Source organism: Aquarana catesbeiana, linkage group LG01 (genome assembly GCF_042186555.1).
Source record: "Aquarana catesbeiana isolate 2022-GZ linkage group LG01, ASM4218655v1, whole genome shotgun sequence".
NCBI lineage: Eukaryota > Metazoa > Chordata > Amphibia > Anura > Ranidae > Aquarana > Aquarana catesbeiana.
In genome coordinates, this window is record NC_133324.1 from 274,091,807 (window position 1) to 274,111,246 (window position 19,440).

The following is a 19,440-nucleotide window of genomic DNA, read 5'->3' on the forward strand; positions in this document are numbered from 1 at the left end:
ATTCTAGCAGGCAGATGTAAAAAACGGATGAAAAACTGATGTAAACGAAGTGACTGAACTGATGAAGCGAACGGTCTCCATGTGTGAAAGGGGCCTAGGCAATTGTCCTGATCACCGGTGTCATCAGTACTGAAAGTGAGGTTAAAAACTAAACCAGAACAGGAATAGATTGAAGATATTTGAATAGGGGCACTTCTGACAGCCGTCTAAGAAAAGGGTAATGATATTCTTTCATTCCCTAATAAACTGAACTCTAGGCATAAATAAGACACAAATGAATGCAGCTCGGTAATCCTTAAAGCGATTTTAAATCCAATTTTTTTTTACCTTAATGCACTCCTTGCACCCCTCTTATACTTACCTGAGCCCTCATTCAATCTAGTGCTGTGCACATCTGCAGCAGTTCTCTCCTCTCACTTTCTGGTCTCTCAGCCATTGGCTCCTGCTGCTGTCAATCAAAGCCAGTGACGGGGGGAGGGGGGTGGAGCCCCACTGTCTGTGTATAGACACAGGCAGCAGGGCTCGGGAGCGAGCAGCTTCCTATTGGGCCCTCGCCAGAAGCGTCGTGAGAGGAGAGGAGGTTCAGGGCTGCTCTGTGCAATTCCATTTCACGGAGCAGTTAAGTATAAACTTCTTTGTTATTTTTTGCTGCATTTACAATCACTTTTATACCTCATTAAAAGTATTTTTTTAAATGTAGGCAGTGTATCTGAGCTAAAGTTCGTGCAGTCCCTGTAGAGCAGATGTGGGAGGGAAGAAGCAGTACAACTAACAATTCATTTCTGGTTTTGACAAGAAGTATGATCCCGTCACTGTGCTGCTTCTCCTTTCACTGTCTTGTCACAGGCTGGGGCAGTCAGAGGAAATTGGATGAATGATGCTGACCATCAGACTGAGGACATCTAGCAGCAGATAAAAGTACTGCAAAGGGAAATCTTTGAAGCAAAGGTGAATATTGCAGCAAAAGGTGGTTTTGGTATTTTTTTTTTGTTTTGTCTAAGTTGGCTATTCATTCTATCTTATTTTTGGGTAGAGCTCTGTATTAAGTCTACAGGACAGGAAATCAAGGGAAATATTCCTTGAGTCAACAGGCTTTTGTCAATTAGGTCAGTTTAAAACGCTTCCTTTATCATTCAGGATCAGTGGCGGCCCGCCCATAGGGGGCACAGGGGCGCCGCCCCCCCAAAGCTACTCACCATAAAAAAAATACTGGCCCTTTAAGTGTGTGTGGGATGCGGGACACACGGGTGTATGGGAAGCATGACGTGCTGCAATCACTGGAAAAAAAAGAAAAATAGAAAAAAATAATAATGGCCCTTTAACCACTTGACAACTGGGCACTTAAACCCCCTTCCTAACCAGACCAATTTTCAGCTTTTGGTGCTCTCACATTTTGAATGACAATTACTCAGTCATGCAACACTGTATCTATATGAAATTTTTGTCCTTTTTTTCACACAAATGGAGCTTTCTTTTGGTGGTATTTAATCACCGCTGGGTTCTTTATTTTTTGCGCCGTAAAAGAAAAAAACCGAAAATCTGTAAAAAAATACATTTTTCTTCATTTCTGTTATAATATTTTGCAAATTAGTAATTTTTCTTCATATATTTTGGCCAAAATTTATACCGCTACATATCTTTGGTAAAATTAACCCAAATCGGTGGATATTATTTGGTCTTTGTGAAAGTTATAGAGTCCAAAAGCTATGGTGCGAATATCTGAAAATTGATCACACCTGAAGTACTGACGGCCTATCTAATTTCTTGAGACCCTAACATTCCAGAAAAGTACAAATACCCCCCAAATGACCCCTTTTTGGAAAGAAGACATTCCAAGGTATTTAGAAAGATGCATGGTGAGTTTTTTGAAGTTGTCATTTTTTCCCACAATTCTTTGCAAAATCAAGGTTTTTTTTTTACTTTTTTTTTTTCCCCACAAAATTGTCATATTAGCAGGTTATTTCTCACACACCGCATATGCATACCACAAATTACACCCCAAAACACATTCTGCTATTACTCCCGAGTACGGCGATACCACATGTGTGAGACTTTTACACAGCGTGGCCACATACAGAGGCCCAACATGCAGGGGAGCACCTTCAGGCGTTCTGGAGCACCCAGGCCAATTCTGACATTTGTCTCCTACATGTAAAAATCATCATTTATTAGCTAGAAAATTACATAGAACCCCAAAACATTATATATGTTTTTTTAGCAAAGACCCTAGAGAATACAATGGCGGTCGTTGCAACTTTTTATCTCGCACGGTATTTGCGCAGCAATTTTTTTAACGCGTTTTTTTTGGAAAAAAAACTGTTTTGTGCTTTACAAAAACCAAAACAGTAAAGTTAGCCTAATGTTTTTGCATAATGTGAAAGATGAAGTTACGCCGAGTAAATAGATACCCAACATGTCACCTTTCAAAATTGCACGCGCTTGTGGAATGGCGCCAAACTTTGCTACTCAAAAATCCCCATAGGCGACGCTTTAAAATTTTTTACTGGTTACATGTTTTGAGTTACAGAGGAGGTCTAGGGCCAAAATTATTGCTCTCGCTATACCGATCGCAGCGATACCTCACATGTGTGGTTTGAACACCGTTTCCATATGTGGGCGGGACTTACGTATGCGTTCGCTTCTGCGTGCGAGCACACAGGGACAGGGGCGCTTTAAAATTTTTTTTTTTTTTTTTATTGTTCATTTTACTTTATTTATTTTAGTTTGATGCTTTTTTCCAAAAAAAAAATTTTTTGACCACTTTTATTCCTATTACAAGGAATATAAACATCCTTGTAATAGGAATATGGCATGACAGGTCCTCTTTACAGTGAGATATGGGGTCAATAAGACCCCACATCTCACCTCTAGGCTGGGAAGCCTGAAATTAAAAAAAATAAAAAAAACGATCCTGGCTTCGATCGTAGCGGTGAGTCGGTAGAAGCGCGGGAGGGGGGACATCCCCTCTCGCCTCCCGTAAGAACGATCAAGCAGTGGAACAGCTGCTATGATCATTCTCATGGTGTAGGGAATCGCCGGCTGAAAAAGCTGATATCTGAATGATGCCTGTAGCTGCAACCATCATTCAGATATCTCCGCACAAAGTCAAGGACGTTGTATGACGGCCGGCGGGCGGGAAGTGGTTAAAACGCTTTTTTTTTTTTTTTTAACACAAAGTTGTCCATTTATACAATATTTCTACCACATAACATGTACATACCAAAAATGACACCCCAAAATAGATTCTCCTGCTCCTCCTGAGTACGGCGATACCACATGTGTGAGACTTCCACAGCCTGGCCACATACAGAGGGCGAGTACAGCTGAGCATGGCTCAGCATGGCAGGGTATGGCGGGGTATTGCGGAGTATGGCGGGGTATTGCGGAGTATGGCGGGGTATGGCAGGGTATTTACGGAGTATGGCGGGGTATGGCGGGGTATGGCGGAGTATGGCGGGGTATGGCGGGGGCATGGCAGAGTATGGCGGGGGCATGGCAGAGTATGGCGGGGGCATTGCAGAGTATGGTGGGGGCATTGCAGAGTATTGTGGGGGCATTGCAGAGTATTGTGGGGGCATTGCAGAGTATTGCACAGCATTGCAGAGTATTGTGGGGGCATTGCAGAGTATTGCACAGCATTGCAGAGTATTGTGGGGGCATTGCAGAGTATTGCACAGCATTGCAGAGTATTGTGGGGGCATTGCAGAGTATTGCACAGCATTGCAGAGTATTGTGGGGGCATTGCAGAGTATTGCACAGCATTGCAGAGTTTTGTGGGGGTATTGCAGAGTATTGCACAGCATTGCATAGTAGTGAGGGATGGCTGAGCATGGATGGATGGATGGCTGGATGTCTCTGTGCAGCGCTGTGAGCACTACACATACAGCCCACAGCGCTGCAGACATCCATCCATCCCCCTCCCCGCTCACTGTGTACCGATCGGTACACAGGAGGGGAGGAGAGGAACCGGCGTCATCAGATGATGCCGGTCTGTTTACATGTGATCGCGCCGTCATTTGACGGTGCGATCACATGGTAAACGGCCGCGATCAGCGGCCATTTACCGGGATCCGTGATGCTTCACGGATGTGTTCGGGTACGCGCCCCAGGGGGCGCGCGAGAGGGGAATTCTGGGAGGACGTCATGGTACGTCCTCCCAGAGTTATCCAACCGCCCTGCAGCCATCATTCGGCTATGGGCCGGTTGGTAAATGGTTAAGTGTGTGCAGGGCGTCAGACACACAGCTGCTATGCGAAGCATGACGTGTTTGCAATCACGTGATTGCAAGCAAGAAGCTCTATTGGCTTCCTTTAGAAAGTCCTCGGGGCGCTGAGCTCTGCGCCCTAACACTCCCTCTATAGTATTGTTTCCTGCTGTGGTTAGCGAGTCCTGTGCCTTCACTTCCAGTTTCTCTGACTCATCCCGGCTGGTCGGAAGATGGATGACAGGCAACTTGCTGTGAGAGCTGTGAGTACGAGGGGGGAGGGGACATCTAATGTAAAGGGGGACTCTGATAAGGACATCTGATGTAAAGGGGGACTCTGATGGGGACATCTGATGTAAAGGAAGACTCTGATGGGGACATCTGATGTAAAGGGGGACTCTGATCGGGACACCTGATATAAAGAGTAACTCTGATGAGGACACCCAATTTATAGGGGGATGCTGATGGGGACACCTGATGTAATGGGGGACTCTGATGGGGACATCTGATGTAAAGGAGGACTCTGATGGTGACATCTAATGTAAAGGAGATCTCTGATCGGGACATCTAATGTAAAGGAGGACTCTGATGGGGACATCAGGGGGGCATCTGATGTAAAGGGGGACTCTGATGGGGACATTTGATGTAAAGGGGGACTCTGATGGGGACATCTGATGTAAAGGGGGACTCTGATGGGGACATCTGATGTAAAGGGGGACTCTGATGGGGACATCTGATGTAAAGGGGGACACTGATGGGGACATCTGATGTAAAGCAGGACTCTGATAGGGACATCTGATGTAAAGGAAGACTCTGATGGGGACATCTGTGCCCCCCCGAACAAATTTTGAGCACCAGCTGCCACTGTTCAGGATTCACCGACCTGTACATTTTATCAGCAGTTGACCTGAGTGGGTTTTGCATTATTGTTAACTTGTATAGAAATGCAAAACCCACCTGAAGGGAACACAGGTCTTAATGTGACACAATAGCCAAAAAAAAAAATTGACAGCGGTTTTACAGTTCCCCTACTTTAAAAAAATAAAAAGAGGTTGGATAAAAGTTTTGGTGTAGTTTAGAGGAAAAAAGAAGCCTATGTTATATCAGAGTTAAAAGTGGGCCAACTAAGTAGCGAAGAGGGACTTGGTTGTAAATGAAGAGTGTTGGGGGTCTGTTGTATAGTCCAGTTATGTTGACCCATTTCTTACAACTTTGATGATCCTTATTACAGTGCATTCCCCCTTTCATTCAACCTCCAGTAGTGTGACCCCCATCCTCTCCCATCTCCAGCACTGTGAACCCCTTTCCTTACACCTCCAGCACTGTAAATCCTCTTCTCTCAACTCCAGCAGTGTGACCCCTTTCTTATCCCACCTCCAGCATTGTGAGCCCCATTCTCCTTTCACCTCCAGTATTGTGGCCCTGTCTTCTCCTCCCCATTCTCCTCCCACCTCTAGCACTGTGACCTCCTCTTCTCCTCCTACTTCTAGCACCATGCCCGCCCACCCCCATTCTCCCCTCACCCACAGGAGTGTGAGCCTCCCTCCTCCAGCACTGAAACTCTCCTTTCTCCTCCCACCCTCCTATCGCCTCTGACCTCTAGCACCCCTATTTCCCTCATTTCTCCAGCACTGCAGCCCTCCCTTCTCCTCTGGCCTATAGCACTGTGTCCCTCCTCTCCTCCAGCACTCTGACCCCTTATCTCCTCCCACCTCCAGCAATGTGACCCTCCTTCTCCTCCCATCTCTAACAGTGTGATCCCCTTCTCCACCCACCAGGAGTGTGACCTCATCTTCTCTCACCACCAGCACTGTGAGCCCCATTCTTCTCCCACCAGCAGCACTGTGAGCCCCATTCTTCTCCCACCACCAGCACTGTGAGCCCCATTCTTCTCCCACCACCAGCACTGTGAGCCCCATTCTTCTCCCACCACCAGCACTGTGAGCCCCATTCTTCTCCCTCCACCAGCACTGTGAGCCCCATTCTTCTCCCACCACCAGCACTGTGAGCCCCATTCTTCTCCCACCACCAGCACTGTGAGCCCATCTCCTCCCACCTCCAGCACAGTGACCCCCCCCCCCCCATCCCATCCAACCTCCACCCCTTTGACTCTCTTTCCTAATACCTCCAGCAATGTGACCTACCCCCTTTTCTTCACACCTCTTAGCACTGTTACCCTGCTCCTCCCACTTTCAGCACTGTCAGCCCCTCGCCTCTCCTCTCCTTCAGCAGGGCGATATTCTCTCTTCTCTTCCAGCCAGCAGGGTGATCCATCTCTCCTCTCCTCCAGCAGGGTGATCCTTTTCTCCTCTCCTCCAGCAGGGTGATCCTTCTCCTCCAGCAGGGCAGTCTTCTCTCCTCTCCTCCAGCAGGGTGATTCTGCTCCTCCAGCAGGGTGATCCTTCTCTCCTCTCCTCTAGCAGGGTGATCCTTCTCTCCTCTCCTCCAGCAATGTGCCCCCTCTTTTTCCCTCTTCAACAGTGCAACCCTTCTCTCCTTTCCTCCAGCAGTGTGACCCCTTTTCAGCTCTTCTCTAGCAGTGTGACCCCTCTTTATCCTTTTTCAGCAGTCGGTCCCGTCTCTCCTTTCCTTCAGGAATGTGGCCTCCTTTCTCTCCCTCTGTCCTCTCTTATAGCATCCCCCCCCCCCCCCGGTTCTCTTCTTCTCCAGTAGTGTGTCCCCTCTCTCCTCCTGCAGTGTACACTCCCCCCCCCCGTTCTCATCAGACAGTGTGACCCCCCCCATCCTCTTCCTCAGCAGTATGACCCCTCTCTCTTCTCTCCTCCAGCAGTGTGATCCTTCTCTCCTCATCCCCAGCAGCGTGACCCCTTTTCTGGCAGCGTGACACTTCTCTCCTCTCTTCCAACAGGGTGACCCTCCTCTCCTCTTCCCCAGAAATGTGACCTCCCTCTCTCCCCTTCTCCAACAGTGTGACCCCTCTCTCTTCTCCAGCAGTGTGACTCCCCCCTGTCTCCTCCAGTAGTGTGACCCCTGTGTTCTCTCCTCCAGCAGTGTGACCCCTCTCTCTTCTCCAGCAGTGTGACCCCTCTCTCTTCTCCTCTCCTCCAGCAGTGTGACCGCTCTCTCTTCTCCAGCAGTGTGACCGCTCTCTCTTCTCCAGAAGTGTGACCGCTCTCTCTTCTCCAGCAGTGTGACCGCTCTCTCTTCTCCAGCAGTGTGGCCCCCCTGTCTTCTCCTCCAGCAATGTGACCCATGTGTTCTTCTTTCCTCCAGCAGTGTGACCCCTCTCTCTCTTCTCCAGCAGTGTGACCGCTCACTCTTCTCCAGCAGTGTGGCCCCTCTCTCTTCTCCTCCAGTAGTGTGACCCCTGTGTTCTTCTTTCCTCCAGCAGTGTGACCTCTCTCTCTTCTCCAGCAGTGTGACCCCTCTCTCCTCTAGCAGTGTGACCCCTCTCTCTTCTCTTATTCAGCAGTGTGACCCCGCTCTCTTCTCCTTTCCTCCAGCAGTGTGACCCCTCTCTCTTCTCCTCTCCTCCAGCAGTGTGACCCCTCTCACTTCTCCTCTCCTCCAGCAGTGTGACTGCTCTCTCTTCTCCAGCAGTGTGACCGCTCTCTCTTCTCCAGCAGTGTGACCGCTCTCTCTTCTCCAGCAGTGTGACCGCTCTCTCTTCTCCAGCAATGTGACCGCTCTCTCTTCTCCAGCAATGTGACCGCTCTCTCTTCTCCAGCAGTGTGACCGCTCTCTCTTCTCCAGCAGTGTGACCCCTCTCTCTTCTCCTCTCCTCCAGCAGTGTGACCCCTCTCTCTGCTCCTCTCCTCCAGCAGTGTGACCCCTCTCTATTCTCCAGCAGTGTGACCGCTCTCTTTTCTCCAGCAGTGTGACCGCTCTCTTTTCTCCAGCAGTGTGACCGCTCTCTCTTTTCTCCAGCAGTGTCACCGCTCTCTCTTCTCCATCAATGTGACCGCTCTCTCTTCTCCAGCAATGTGACCGCTCTCTCTTCTCCAGCAATGTGACCGCTCTCTCTTCTCCAGCAGTGTGACCCCTCTCTCTTCTCCTCTCCTCCATCAGTGTGACCCCTCTCTCTGCTCCTCTCCTCCAGCAGTGTGACCCCTCTCTATTCTCCAGCAGTGTGACCGCTCTCTTTTCTCCAGCAGTGTGACCGCTCTCTTTTCTCCAGCAGTGTGACCGCTCTCTTTTCTCCAGCAGTGTGACCGCTCTCTCTTTTCTCCAGCAGTGTCACCGCTCTCTCTTCTCCAGCAGTGTCACCGCTCTCTCTTCTCCAGCAGTGTCACTGCTCTCTTTTCTCCAGCAGTGTGACCGCTCTCTCTTCTCCTCTCCTCTAGCAGTATGACCCCTCTGTCCTCTCCTCTCTGGAGGTATCTCTCTCTGTGTAGTGCTGGGACTGAGTGTGTCTCTTCTCCTCTCCTCTCTGGAGGTATCTTTCTAGTGCTGGGACTGATTGTGTCTCTTCTCCTCTCCTCTCTGGAGGTATATCTCTCTCTCTCTAGTGCTGGGACTGAGTGTCTCCTCTCCTCTCTGGAGGTATATCTCTCTAGTGCTGGGACTGAGTGTCTCCTCTCCTCTCTGGAGGTATATCTCTCTAGTGCTGGGACTGAGTGTCTCCTCTCCTCTCTGGAGGTATATCTCTAGTGCTGGGACTGAGTGTCTCCTCTCCTCTCTGGAGGTATATCTCTCTCTCTCTAGTGCTGGGACTGAGTGTCTCCTCTCCTCTCTGGAGGTATATCTCTCTCTCTCTAGTGCTGGAACTGAGTGTCTCTTTCTCCTCTCTGGAGGTATATCTCTAGTGCTGGGACTGTGTCTCTCCTCTCTGGAGGTATATCTCTAGTGCTGGGACTGTGTCTCTCCTCTCTGGAGGTATATCTCTCTCTCTGTAGTGCTGGGACTGAGTGTGTCTCTCCTCTCCTCTCCTCTCTGGAGGTATATCTCTCTCTCTGTAGTGCTGGGACTGAGTGTGTCTCTCCTCTCCTCTCTGGAGGTATATCTCTAGTGCTGGGACTGTGTGTCTCTCCTCTCTGGAGGTATATCTCTGTCTCTGTAGTGCTGGGACTGTGTCTCTTCTCCTCTCCTCTCTGGAGGTATATCTCTCTCTCTCTGTAGTGCTGGGACTGAGTGTCTCTCCTCTCCTCTCTGGAGGTATATCTCTAGTGCTGGGACTGTGTGTCTCTTCTCCTCTCCTCTCTGGAGGTATATCTCTAGTGCTGGGACTGAGTGTCTCCTCTCCTCTCTGGAGGTATCTCTCTCTCTCTCTAGTGCTGGGACTGAGTGTCTCCTCTCCTCTCTGGAGGTATATCTCTCTAGTGCTGGGACTGAGTGTCTCCTCTCCTCTCTGGAGGTATATCTCTCTGTAGTGCTGGGACTGAGTGTGTCTCTTCTCCTCTCTGGAGGTATCTCTCTCTCTGTAGTGCTGGGACTGAGTGTCTCTCCTCTCCTCTCTGGAGGTATATCTCCCTAGTGCTGGGACTGAGTGTCTCTCCTCTCCTCTCTGGAGGTATATCTCCCTAGTGCTGGGACTGAGTGTCTCTCCTCTCCTCTCTGGAGGTATATCTCTAGTGCTGGGACTGTGTCTCTCCTCTCCTCTCTGGAGGTATATCTCTAGTGCTGGGACTGTGTCTCTCCTCTCCTCTCTGGAGGTATATCTCTAGTGCTGGGACTGTGTCTCTCCTCTCCTCTCTGGAGGTATATCTCTCTCTCTCTCTAGTGCTGGGACTGTGTGTCTCTTCTCCTCTCTGGAGGTATCTCTCTCTCTCTCTCTCTGTAGTGCTGGGACTGAGTGTCTCTCCTCTCCTCTCTGGAGGTATATCTCTCTCTCTCTAGTGCTGGGACTGAGTGTCTCTTCTCCTCTCCTCTCTGGAGGTATATCTCTCTCTCTGTAGTGCTGGGACTGAGTGTGTCTCTCCTCTCCTCTCTGGAGGTGTATCTCTCTCTCTCTGTAGTGCTGGGACTGAGTGTCTCCTCTCCTCTCTGGAGGTATATCTCTAGTGCTGGGACCGTGTGTCTCTTCTCCTCTCTGGAGTTATATCTCTCTCTCTCTGTAGTGCTGGGACTGAGTGTCTCTTCTCCTCTCTGGAGGTATCTCTCTCTCTCTCTCTGTAGTGCTGGGACTGAGTGTCTCTCCTCTCCTCTCTGGAGGTATATCTCTCTCTCTCTGTAGTGCTGGGACCGTGTGTCTCTTCTCCTCTCTGGAGGTATATCTCTCTCTAGTGCTGGGACTGAGTGTCTCTTCTCCTCTCCGGAGGTATATCTCTCTCTCTGTAGTGCTGGGACTGAGTGTGTCTCTTCTCTCCTCTCTGGAGGTATATCTCTCTCTCTCTGTAGTGCTGGGACTGAGTGTCTCCTCTCCTCTCTGGAGGTATATCTCTAGTGCTGGGACCGTGTGTCTCTTCTCCTCTCTGGAGGTATATCTCTCTCTCTCTCTCTAGTGCTGGGACTGAGTGTCTCTTCTCCTCTCCTCTCTGGAGGTATATCTCTCTCTCTGTAGTGCTGGGACTGAGTGTCTCCTCTCCTCTCTGGAGGTATATCTCTAGTGCTGGGGCTGTGTGTCTCTTCTCCTCTCTGGAGGTATATCTCTAGTGCTGGGACTGTGTCTCCTCTCTGGAGGTATATCTCTCTCTCTCTGTAGTGCTGGGACTGAGTGTGTCTCTCCTCTCCTCTCTGGAGGTATATCTCTCTCTCTCTCTCTCTAGTGCTGGGACTGAGTGTCTCTTCTCCTCTCCTCTCTGGAGGTATATCTCTCTCTCTGTAGTGCTGGGACTGAGTGTGTCTCTCCTCTCCTCTCTGGAGGTATATCTCTCTCTCTGTAGTGCTGGGACTGAGTGTCTCCTCTCCTCTCTGGAGGTATATCTCTAGTGCTGGGACCGTGTGTCTCTTCTCCTCTCTGGAGGTATATCTCTCTCTCTCTGTAGTGCTGGGACTGAGTGTCTCCTCTCCTCTCTGGAGGTATATCTCTAGTGCTGGGACCGTGTGTCTCTTCTCCTCTCTGGAGGTATATCTCTCTCTCTCTGTAGTGCTGGGACTGAGTGTCTCTCCTCTCCTCTCTGGAGGTATATCTCTCTCTCTCTCTAGTGCTGGGACTGAGTGTTTCTTCTCCTCTCCTCTCTGGAGGTATATCTCTCTCTCTGTAGTGCTGGGACTGAGTGTGTCTCTCCTCTCCTCTCTGGAGGTATATCTCTCTCTCTCTGTAGTGCTGGGACTGAGTGTCTCCTCTCCTCTCTGGAGGTATATCTCTAGTGCTGGGACCGTGTGTCTCTTCTCCTCTCTGGAGGTATATCTCTCTCTCTAGTGCTGGGACTGAGTGTCTCTTCTCCTCTCCTCTCTGGAGGTATATCTCTCTCTCTGTAGTGCTGGGACTGTGTGTCTCTTCTCCTCTCTGGAGGTATATCTCTAGTGCTGGGACTGTGTCTCCTCTCTGGAGGTATATCTCTCTCTCTCTGTAGTGCTGGGACTGAGTGTGTCTCTCCTCTCCTCTCTGGAGGTATATCTCTCTCTCTCTCTAGTGCTGGGACTGAGTGTCTCTTCTCCTCTCCTCTCTGGAGGTATATCTCTCTCTCTCTCTCTAGTGCTGGGACTGAGTGTCTCTTCTCCTCTCCTCTCTGGAGGTATATATCTCTAGTGCTGGGACTGAGTGTCTCTTCTCCTCTCTGGAGGTATATCTCTCTCTCTCTCTAGTGCTGGGACTGAGTGTCTCTTCTCCTCTCCGGAGGTATATCTCTCTCTCTGTAGTGCTGGGACTGAGTGTCTCCTCTCCGGAGGTATATCTCTAGTGCTGGGACTGTGTGTCTCTTCTCCTCTCTGGAGGTATATCTCTAGTGGGACTGTGTCTCCTCTCTGGAGGTATATCTCTCTCTCTCTCGCTCTGTAGTGCTGGGACTGAGTGTGTCTCTCCTCTCCTCTCTGGAGGTATATCTCTCTCTCTCTCTAGTGCTGGGACTGAGTGTCTCTTCTCCTCTCCTCTCTGGAGGTATATCTCTCTCTCTGTAGTGCTGGGACTGAGTGTGTCTCTCCTCTCCTCTCTGGAGGTATCTCTCTCTCTCTCTCTAGTGCTGGGACTGAGTGTCTCTTCTCCTCTCCTCTCTGGAGGTATATATCTCTAGTGCTGGGACTGAGTGTCTCTTCTCCTCTCTGGAGGTATATCTCTCTCTCTCTGTAGTGCTGGGACCGTGTGTCTCTTCTCCTCTCTGGAGGTATATCTCTCTCTCTCTCTAGTGCTGGGACTGAGTGTCTCTTCTCCTCTCCGGAGGTATATCTCTCTCTCTGTAGTGCTGGGACTGAGTGTGTCTCTGCTCTCCTCTCTGGAGGTATATCTCTCTCTCTGTAGTGCTGGGACTGAGTGTGTCTCTCCTCTCCTCTCTGGAGGTATATCTCTCTCTCTCTGTAGTGCTGGGACTGAGTGTCTCCTCTCCTCTCTGGAGGTATATCTCTAGTGCTGGGACCGTGTGTCTCTTCTCCTCTCTGGAGGTATATCTCTCTCTCTCTCTAGTGCTGGGACTGAGTGTCTCTTCTCCTCTCCTCTCTGGAGGTATATCTCTCTCTCTGTAGTGCTGGGACTGAGTGTGTCTCTCCTCTCCTCTCTGGAGGTATATCTCTCTCTCTCTGTAGTGCTGGGACTGAGTGTCTCCTCTCCTCTCTGGAGGTATATCTCTAGTGCTGGGACCATGTGTCTCTTCTCCTCTCTGGAGGTATATCTCTCTCTCTCTGTAGTGCTGGGACTGAGTGTCTCTTCTCCTCTCTGGAGGTATATCTCTCTCTCTCTCTGTAGTGCTGGGACTGAGTGTCTCTCCTCTCCTCTCTGGAGGTATATCTCTCTCTCTCTCTAGTGCTGGGACTGAGTGTCTCTTCTCCTCTCCTCTCTGGAGGTATATCTCTCTCTCTGTAGTGCTGGGACTGAGTGTGTCTCTCCTCTCCTCTCTGGAGGTATATCTCTCTCTCTCTCTAGTTCTGGGACTGAGTGTCTCCCCTCCTCTCCTCTCTGGAGGTATATATCTCTAGTGCTGGGACTGAGTGTCTCTTCTCCTCTCCGGAGGTATATCTCTCTCTCTCTCTGTAGTGCTGGGACTGAGTGTCTCTTCTCTGTGGAGGTATATCTCTCTCTCTGTAGTGCTGGGACTGAGTGTCTCTCCTCCTCTCCTCTCTGGAGGTATATCTCTCTCTCTCTCTGTAGTGCTGGGACTGAGTGTCTCCTCTCCTCTCTGGAGGTATATCTCTTTCTCTCTCTGTAGTGCTGGGACTGAGTGTCTCCTCTCCTCTCTGGAGGTATATCTCTTTCTCTCTCTGTAGTGCTGGGACTGAGTGTCTCTCCTCCTCTCCTCTCTGGAGGTATATCTCTCTCTCTCTGTAGTGCTGGGACTGAGTGTCTCTTCTCCTCTCCTCTCTGGAGGTATATCTCTCTCTCTCTCTCTGTAGTGCTGGGACTGAGTGTCCTGTGTGCTGGGTGTGGCCTGTGAGTGGATGATTTGAGCTCCCAGCTGTGACCGTCTATCTGCTCCCACCCTCGGAGGAGGGGGATCGGTGATACTTTGCTGGCAGTGTGTTGTGTGCGGAGGATCGGGAAGGGAATGTGAACACATACAAAGGATCGTTGCTCTCCTCTTGGACTCTATCGGCGGATTTGGGGATTGTATTTGATGTAGAGGAGTGGATGGTGTGCGCTCGGTGGTTGGAATAAAGGAGCCGATCTGTCATTGTGTACACGGAGGCTGGACAAGCTGTGACTTCAGAGCTGCATAAATGCCTGCAGAACTCCAACAGGTCAGTGCTGTGCCCCCTGTATATATATGTGTGTGTATATACGGTGTGTGTGTCCCATGGCTGCCTGCTGCAGTCTATTGAGCTGTGCTGACTGCAGAGCTGTCTCTGATCCTTCCACAATGTGCACCAACTTTACCACAACAAGCCTGGACTGGGGAGGGGGGGGGAGAACTTTATCTTCTACTCCCTCATCCCATCCATGTCTATTGTCTGGAGACTGATCCACTCACCTATAGACATAGGAGGTCATGTGTGGCCACTTACCTGCTCCTCCTCCTGTATGTCATGCTTCTAGTTTCTGTAAATCAATAGGAGCCAAAGCTGCCTGTCTGTGAACTGACATCTCTTGGTTGCTATGGGTTACTGCACCTTGCACATGATCCCTGCCAATGATGCATTCCATGAGATTGCTTCCCACCAGATCCCTGAATACAAAGCACAGACAGTGTGTCTGCTGATCTTTTGTAATCTATCTAATTGTATGGATGAAGGTCTCTTCTCTGCTGGAAGTGTCAGCATTGCCTTCCACACTTCACAAAGTAGATCCCGGCATTCCTGGGTGAGACATTGCAGCTTGGGATGGGAGGGTGCGTTCTCCATCGCCTGATCTTTTATTCTCATCCCATGAACATAAAGGATCACGAGCACTTGGATTTCTCCAACCCATCTTGTTTGCTGCAGATCAGTCTTCCATGGCTGTAATACATGAGAGATTGGGTTTCCTGTCCTCAGGATTGTCTCTCGTGTTTCCAGTGATACTAAAGTCTTCGATCCATAAAGTAATATTTAAAGAACTCTTGTCATCCAAAAATCAGTGCCCCCCCCCCCTCCTCCTCTTTTCCAAATGATGTTACTCCTCCATAATAGGGTGGGTTTCTGTCACCACATCCTCTTTGTAATTTAATATCTTGAAAGCCAAAGAGATTATGTGATGTTATTTCACCGATCAATATCTCCATCCGTTAGATTGCCTTTCATTTTTACTACCTAACTCATTAGTGACTTATTTATAGGACGCGCTTTTATACAGTCTGATGCCATGTAACATTTAGAAACGCTGATCACATCTTTTATTTATACCGTAGAAGCTGGTGTTGTGTGGTTATGCATCAGATGTAATGTAGTTGTTATGTAAGCTATGAGTTTGTGCTATAGACCTGTTTGCTGTCTACAATGAGATTTATGTCCCCTCTTCTGACTCCCGTGTATAGTAGCCACACCTGGTGCTCAGAGCTGCTTTACCTGGAGAAGCGCCCACTAAACCATGAACAATGGTACATCTATTACAGAACACTGCACATAGATTTTTTTTATTTTTTTGCGTTCCTAAGTAAGGTGTTGTGTTTTTTATTTAGTTTTTTGTTTAAGTGGTATTAAATTCTAAAATTGCAATGGAAATGACAGCAGCTTATTTCAGCACTTGCCTTCTCATTATCATCTTCTTTAAAAGCTTGACTATCTTCTTCTCAAATGAGCCAATCCTAAGAATCCCCATGCCAGGTTCTCTGTTCTTGGGTGGCTCCATTGCCTTGATTCCCCGTGGAGTCACGGTTTCATGTGTGCTCCCCAAGAGAGATTCTAACCCGATGTCAGCACAATATCTTCACCGACATGCACAGGCAGCCAGAGAACACTGGACATTCACTGTGACCCTTGGAATTTAAGGGCCTTTTAGTCCCGAGGAGAAGAATCTGGGGGCTTTCAGAGACTTGTGAGATATTCATAACTGGAAGTTTGGGTGAAGCTGTGCAGAGCAAGCTGGAGACAATGGTTCTAGACTTTTTTCCAATGGAAACCTAGGTGAGATTTACTAAAACTGGTGCAGCTGTGCATAACCAATTCAGTTAAGCTTTGGCAATAAAACCTGGAAGCTGATTGGTTACTATGCCCAGCTGCAGCAATTTTATTTGTAAACCTCCCCCATATTGTTCCAGTGGTCTCCAAACACTGTCCCAGGGCCTGGATGTGGCTTTTTGCTTGCCTTAATCTGGCCCTTGGGGCACTATTCCTTCCAACCATGGGATATTGTTACAGAAGCCACAACATTTTCTATTTTCATTGTCCACAGTCTGGCCACTCTAAAGTCTGAAGGATAGTAAACTGGGCCTTGTTTGGAGACCCCCGTCAATGCTCAGCTGGTCCATACTGATTTTATGCTAACAAAACATTAAGGCTTTAGTACTACTTTGGTTAATAAAGAGTATAACCTTTTTTGGTGCTAAGGTTGTGTCTGGTGTCTATAATTATAATATATATATATATATATATATATATATATATATATATATATATATATATATATATATATATATATATATATATATTGGTTTTAGCATTTGAATTTTGTAAATGTATTTGCATTCTGTAACCTCATCCACCTTTTCTAGTGATGAAGAATATATGATGTCTGTTGGGTAGAACAAGTGGGGCCTTGAGAATCTGTTTTAGTGTGAACCTCTCCACTACACTTTCTGACATGGCTACTGTGTAGTATGTAGGTGTAAACCGGGACAGATCACATAGTATGTCCTGAGCTCCGGGAGTTGTAGAAGAATGTGTGCTGCTTTTATTGATTACAGTTCGATTGTTTTATTGGAACATAAGTGTGTATGTATATAATATGTTTTATTAAATATCATTTTATATCTATAGTAAGTGACTAGAAAAAAGATTTGGTTTATTCTGCAGAAAGTTGACTTGTGATTGGTAGTTCCGAGTCCCTGCATTCTAGAGTCCTGTTTCGGCCCAGAGATAATCTTGGTTATCCCGGGACCAGCTTTTTGAATGTATGTGTAAATATCATTTGCATTGCTGTTTTCCTGCTAATTGCATCTATTTTACAGTTCCTGGGTTATTAAAGAGACACTGCAGTCAATATTAAAACTAAAATGGATGCATACAGTGTACACAGGGATTAATTTACCTAAACTGGAGAGTGCAAAATCCAGTGCAGCTCTGCATAGAAACCAATCAGCTTCCAGGTTTTCTCTATTTTTAGAACCATAGGCAAAGTTTATAACCCTGTCCAGATCCCCCCCCCTCCATTAGTGCACCATTGCGGACTTCCTGACCCATAGCAAAAACAGGAAGTGGGTAAAAATATCTGCAAATTTTAAGGCAATTCCTTGGGGACTCCAAGGTCTCCAGAATTTTGGGCTGTCCCAAAAGTTCTGAATTATTATTAATAAATATATATATACAGGACAGATAGTGAGGGTGAATCTCCTCAATGGGGGCACAGATAGCAATCCCTCTCTACCCAAAACTAAAAAAAAAAAATGTTTGCCTTTTTAGTTATACTTTAATTGAACATGCTGAAGTTAGAAGCTGATTGGCTACCATGCAGAGCTGCACCAAATTTTACACTCTCCAGTTTTAGTAAATCAATCCCACAGTGTACCTGCTCTGGACTTCAGTCTTTTCTAGCTGTGATGTACCAAAGTCAGCCCACTCCTTGTTTTGGATATTTGGAGAATTGTGAACCTCTGCTTGTGATGCAAGAGAGAAATTCCAAGATCCACCCACTGCAGCCTCCTCTCATACTGAAAGCCTGTTAGTACTAAAGCTGGCCGTATATTCATAGAATTTTCGTATGAACATTTAGGATGAAAATTCTCATCAGAATCTCCTCCTTTTCTTGCCATCGTTGAGTCAACGGAGTTGATTTGAGAACCCCTAATATTTAATCCAGACCTGCTATTTGAATGTAATCCCAGACATATTAAACAGGTTTCATTACAATATTTACTATTGTTTGTACCTACTGGGCATCTTGCAGAACCTAAGGGTGTATGCATAATTAATATGTGAGCACTATTCAGTGCAGGATTTCTGTGAGCCCAGACTGGCATGATGCACTCCTGATGGGTGTGTCTATGGCAGTCTTGGCTCTCCGGAAAGGTGCAGATTGGCACAGGCCATCATAGGTGACATTGCTGGTGGAGAGGGCAAGTAGTGCATGGATTTTTTGATTGCAGAGTATTGCGGTGTTTCTCAACTCCAGTCCTCAAGGCAACCCAACCCATTATTTTGCACAGGTGATTTGATCAGTTTCACTGCCTTTAGTAATTGCCACAGCGGTTTCATCTGAAGGAAATCCTGAAAACATGACCTGTTGGAGCGCCTTGAGGACTGGAGTTGAGAAACACTGGAGTATTGTAGGAGAATACTCTGCCTTTTGTAGGTACGCTCTTGGTGACCCTGTAAAGTGCCCTCTAGATTTTGTCTATAGTGTATTACAAGGAATTTACTGAACTTCCTCATTTTCGCACATCACAAGTTTTGATGTATAGTGTTCATATCTCATTGACTTACTGCTTCCATATGTTGCTTTTTTTGGATGTGGTTTTAGATGGGGTAGCACCAATTCTGAGTATTTTCATGAGTACTCAGGAAAAGGCTGGTTCCGTGATGTCAGACATCGGATTTGATTTGCAACGCACTGCAGTGCAAATCGCATGCATTGTCTGTGCGATACAAACTTGCACAGGACCCTTTATTTTTTTATTTTTTGGTCCGCACCAGAATCAGATCACATGGATGTTAACACCCACGCAATCTGATTCCTGTCTGAATTGGTGGTTTTCATTCACTTTCTGTTGACACGCCCAGCAGTTCTCATGCAGGGTGAACTGTGGGCTGGAGACATGCGATGTAGGAACCCACAGTGGATTTGCAGGTTTCCTGCATCGCTGCAGTGTGAACCGAGCCTGATACCCAAAACTGATACCTTTTTGCAGTGCAATTTGAGCTAAATGGGCTAAAATTGCACTGCAAAGAAGCACATGCAATTTGAGCAGTAATGCGGTATGATTCCTGTCCGAATCGCATTCGGTTTCCCGCACTGCTCCTGTGTGAACCCAGGCTGAAAGCACTATGACAAGCCTGGGTTCATACAGGAGTGGTGCAGGAAACCACTTGTGATTCCGACAGGAATCGTACTGCATTCCTGTTCAAATCGCATGCGTTTCTTTGCAGTGCAATTTGAGCCCATTCATTTTGTATAAGGCCAAATCGCATTGCAAAGGTATCTGTGCAACTCTTTAGTTTAAGATACTCCTGATTTGCAATTGACTGCCTGTTGTATTGTGTTCTGTGCAGGTTTGGGTGCTCTGCACACCATAGCAGCAGAAGGATTAGCCTAGGTGCCTATTTTGTTTGGTCTGTACATGTTGAACCATTATATAGTTAAGCTCATGCCAGAGGGGGTCTTGGACAGCAGGGTTTCACTATGTAGTACTGCAGTAGAGTGTTTGCTTATTTGTGATAACGATCCCTCCACATTCTTGTGTGCCTCTTACCAGAGTGCATACCACAAATGTCATTGTCAGTCTGGAGTGCAGTCTGAAATCGGCTTGGGACTATTTCTACCTACTGAATGGCGTGCAACCCATTTCACGCACCTTAGTGGTAATTGAAACGTTTCCATATGTTACAACTTGTAGATTTCAGCGTCTGTACTCAGTATGTCTAAGCTGTGTCAGGGAAAATACATGATCTCATTGCACTGC

At 47.7% G+C, this 19,440-nt stretch overlaps 1 protein-coding gene across 5 annotated transcripts in view; it reads left to right on the forward strand.

Moving 5' to 3' along the window:
- The window catches only part of ARVCF (ARVCF delta catenin family member), a 1,066,482-nt gene that overhangs the window by 803,877 nt on the left and 243,165 nt on the right, over positions 1–19,440 (forward strand). The window contains exon 1 of one of the 5 annotated variants that reach the window (XM_073628775.1): positions 13,522–13,930. The exons of the other annotated variants lie outside the window; for them this stretch is intronic. Within the exon in view, the coding sequence (XP_073484876.1) occupies positions 13,910–13,930 (21 nt within the window). The 5' untranslated portion in view covers positions 13,522–13,909. Of the gene's footprint in view, positions 1–13,521; positions 13,931–19,440 lie in introns of those variants that run through there. 5 annotated transcript variants of the gene reach the window in all.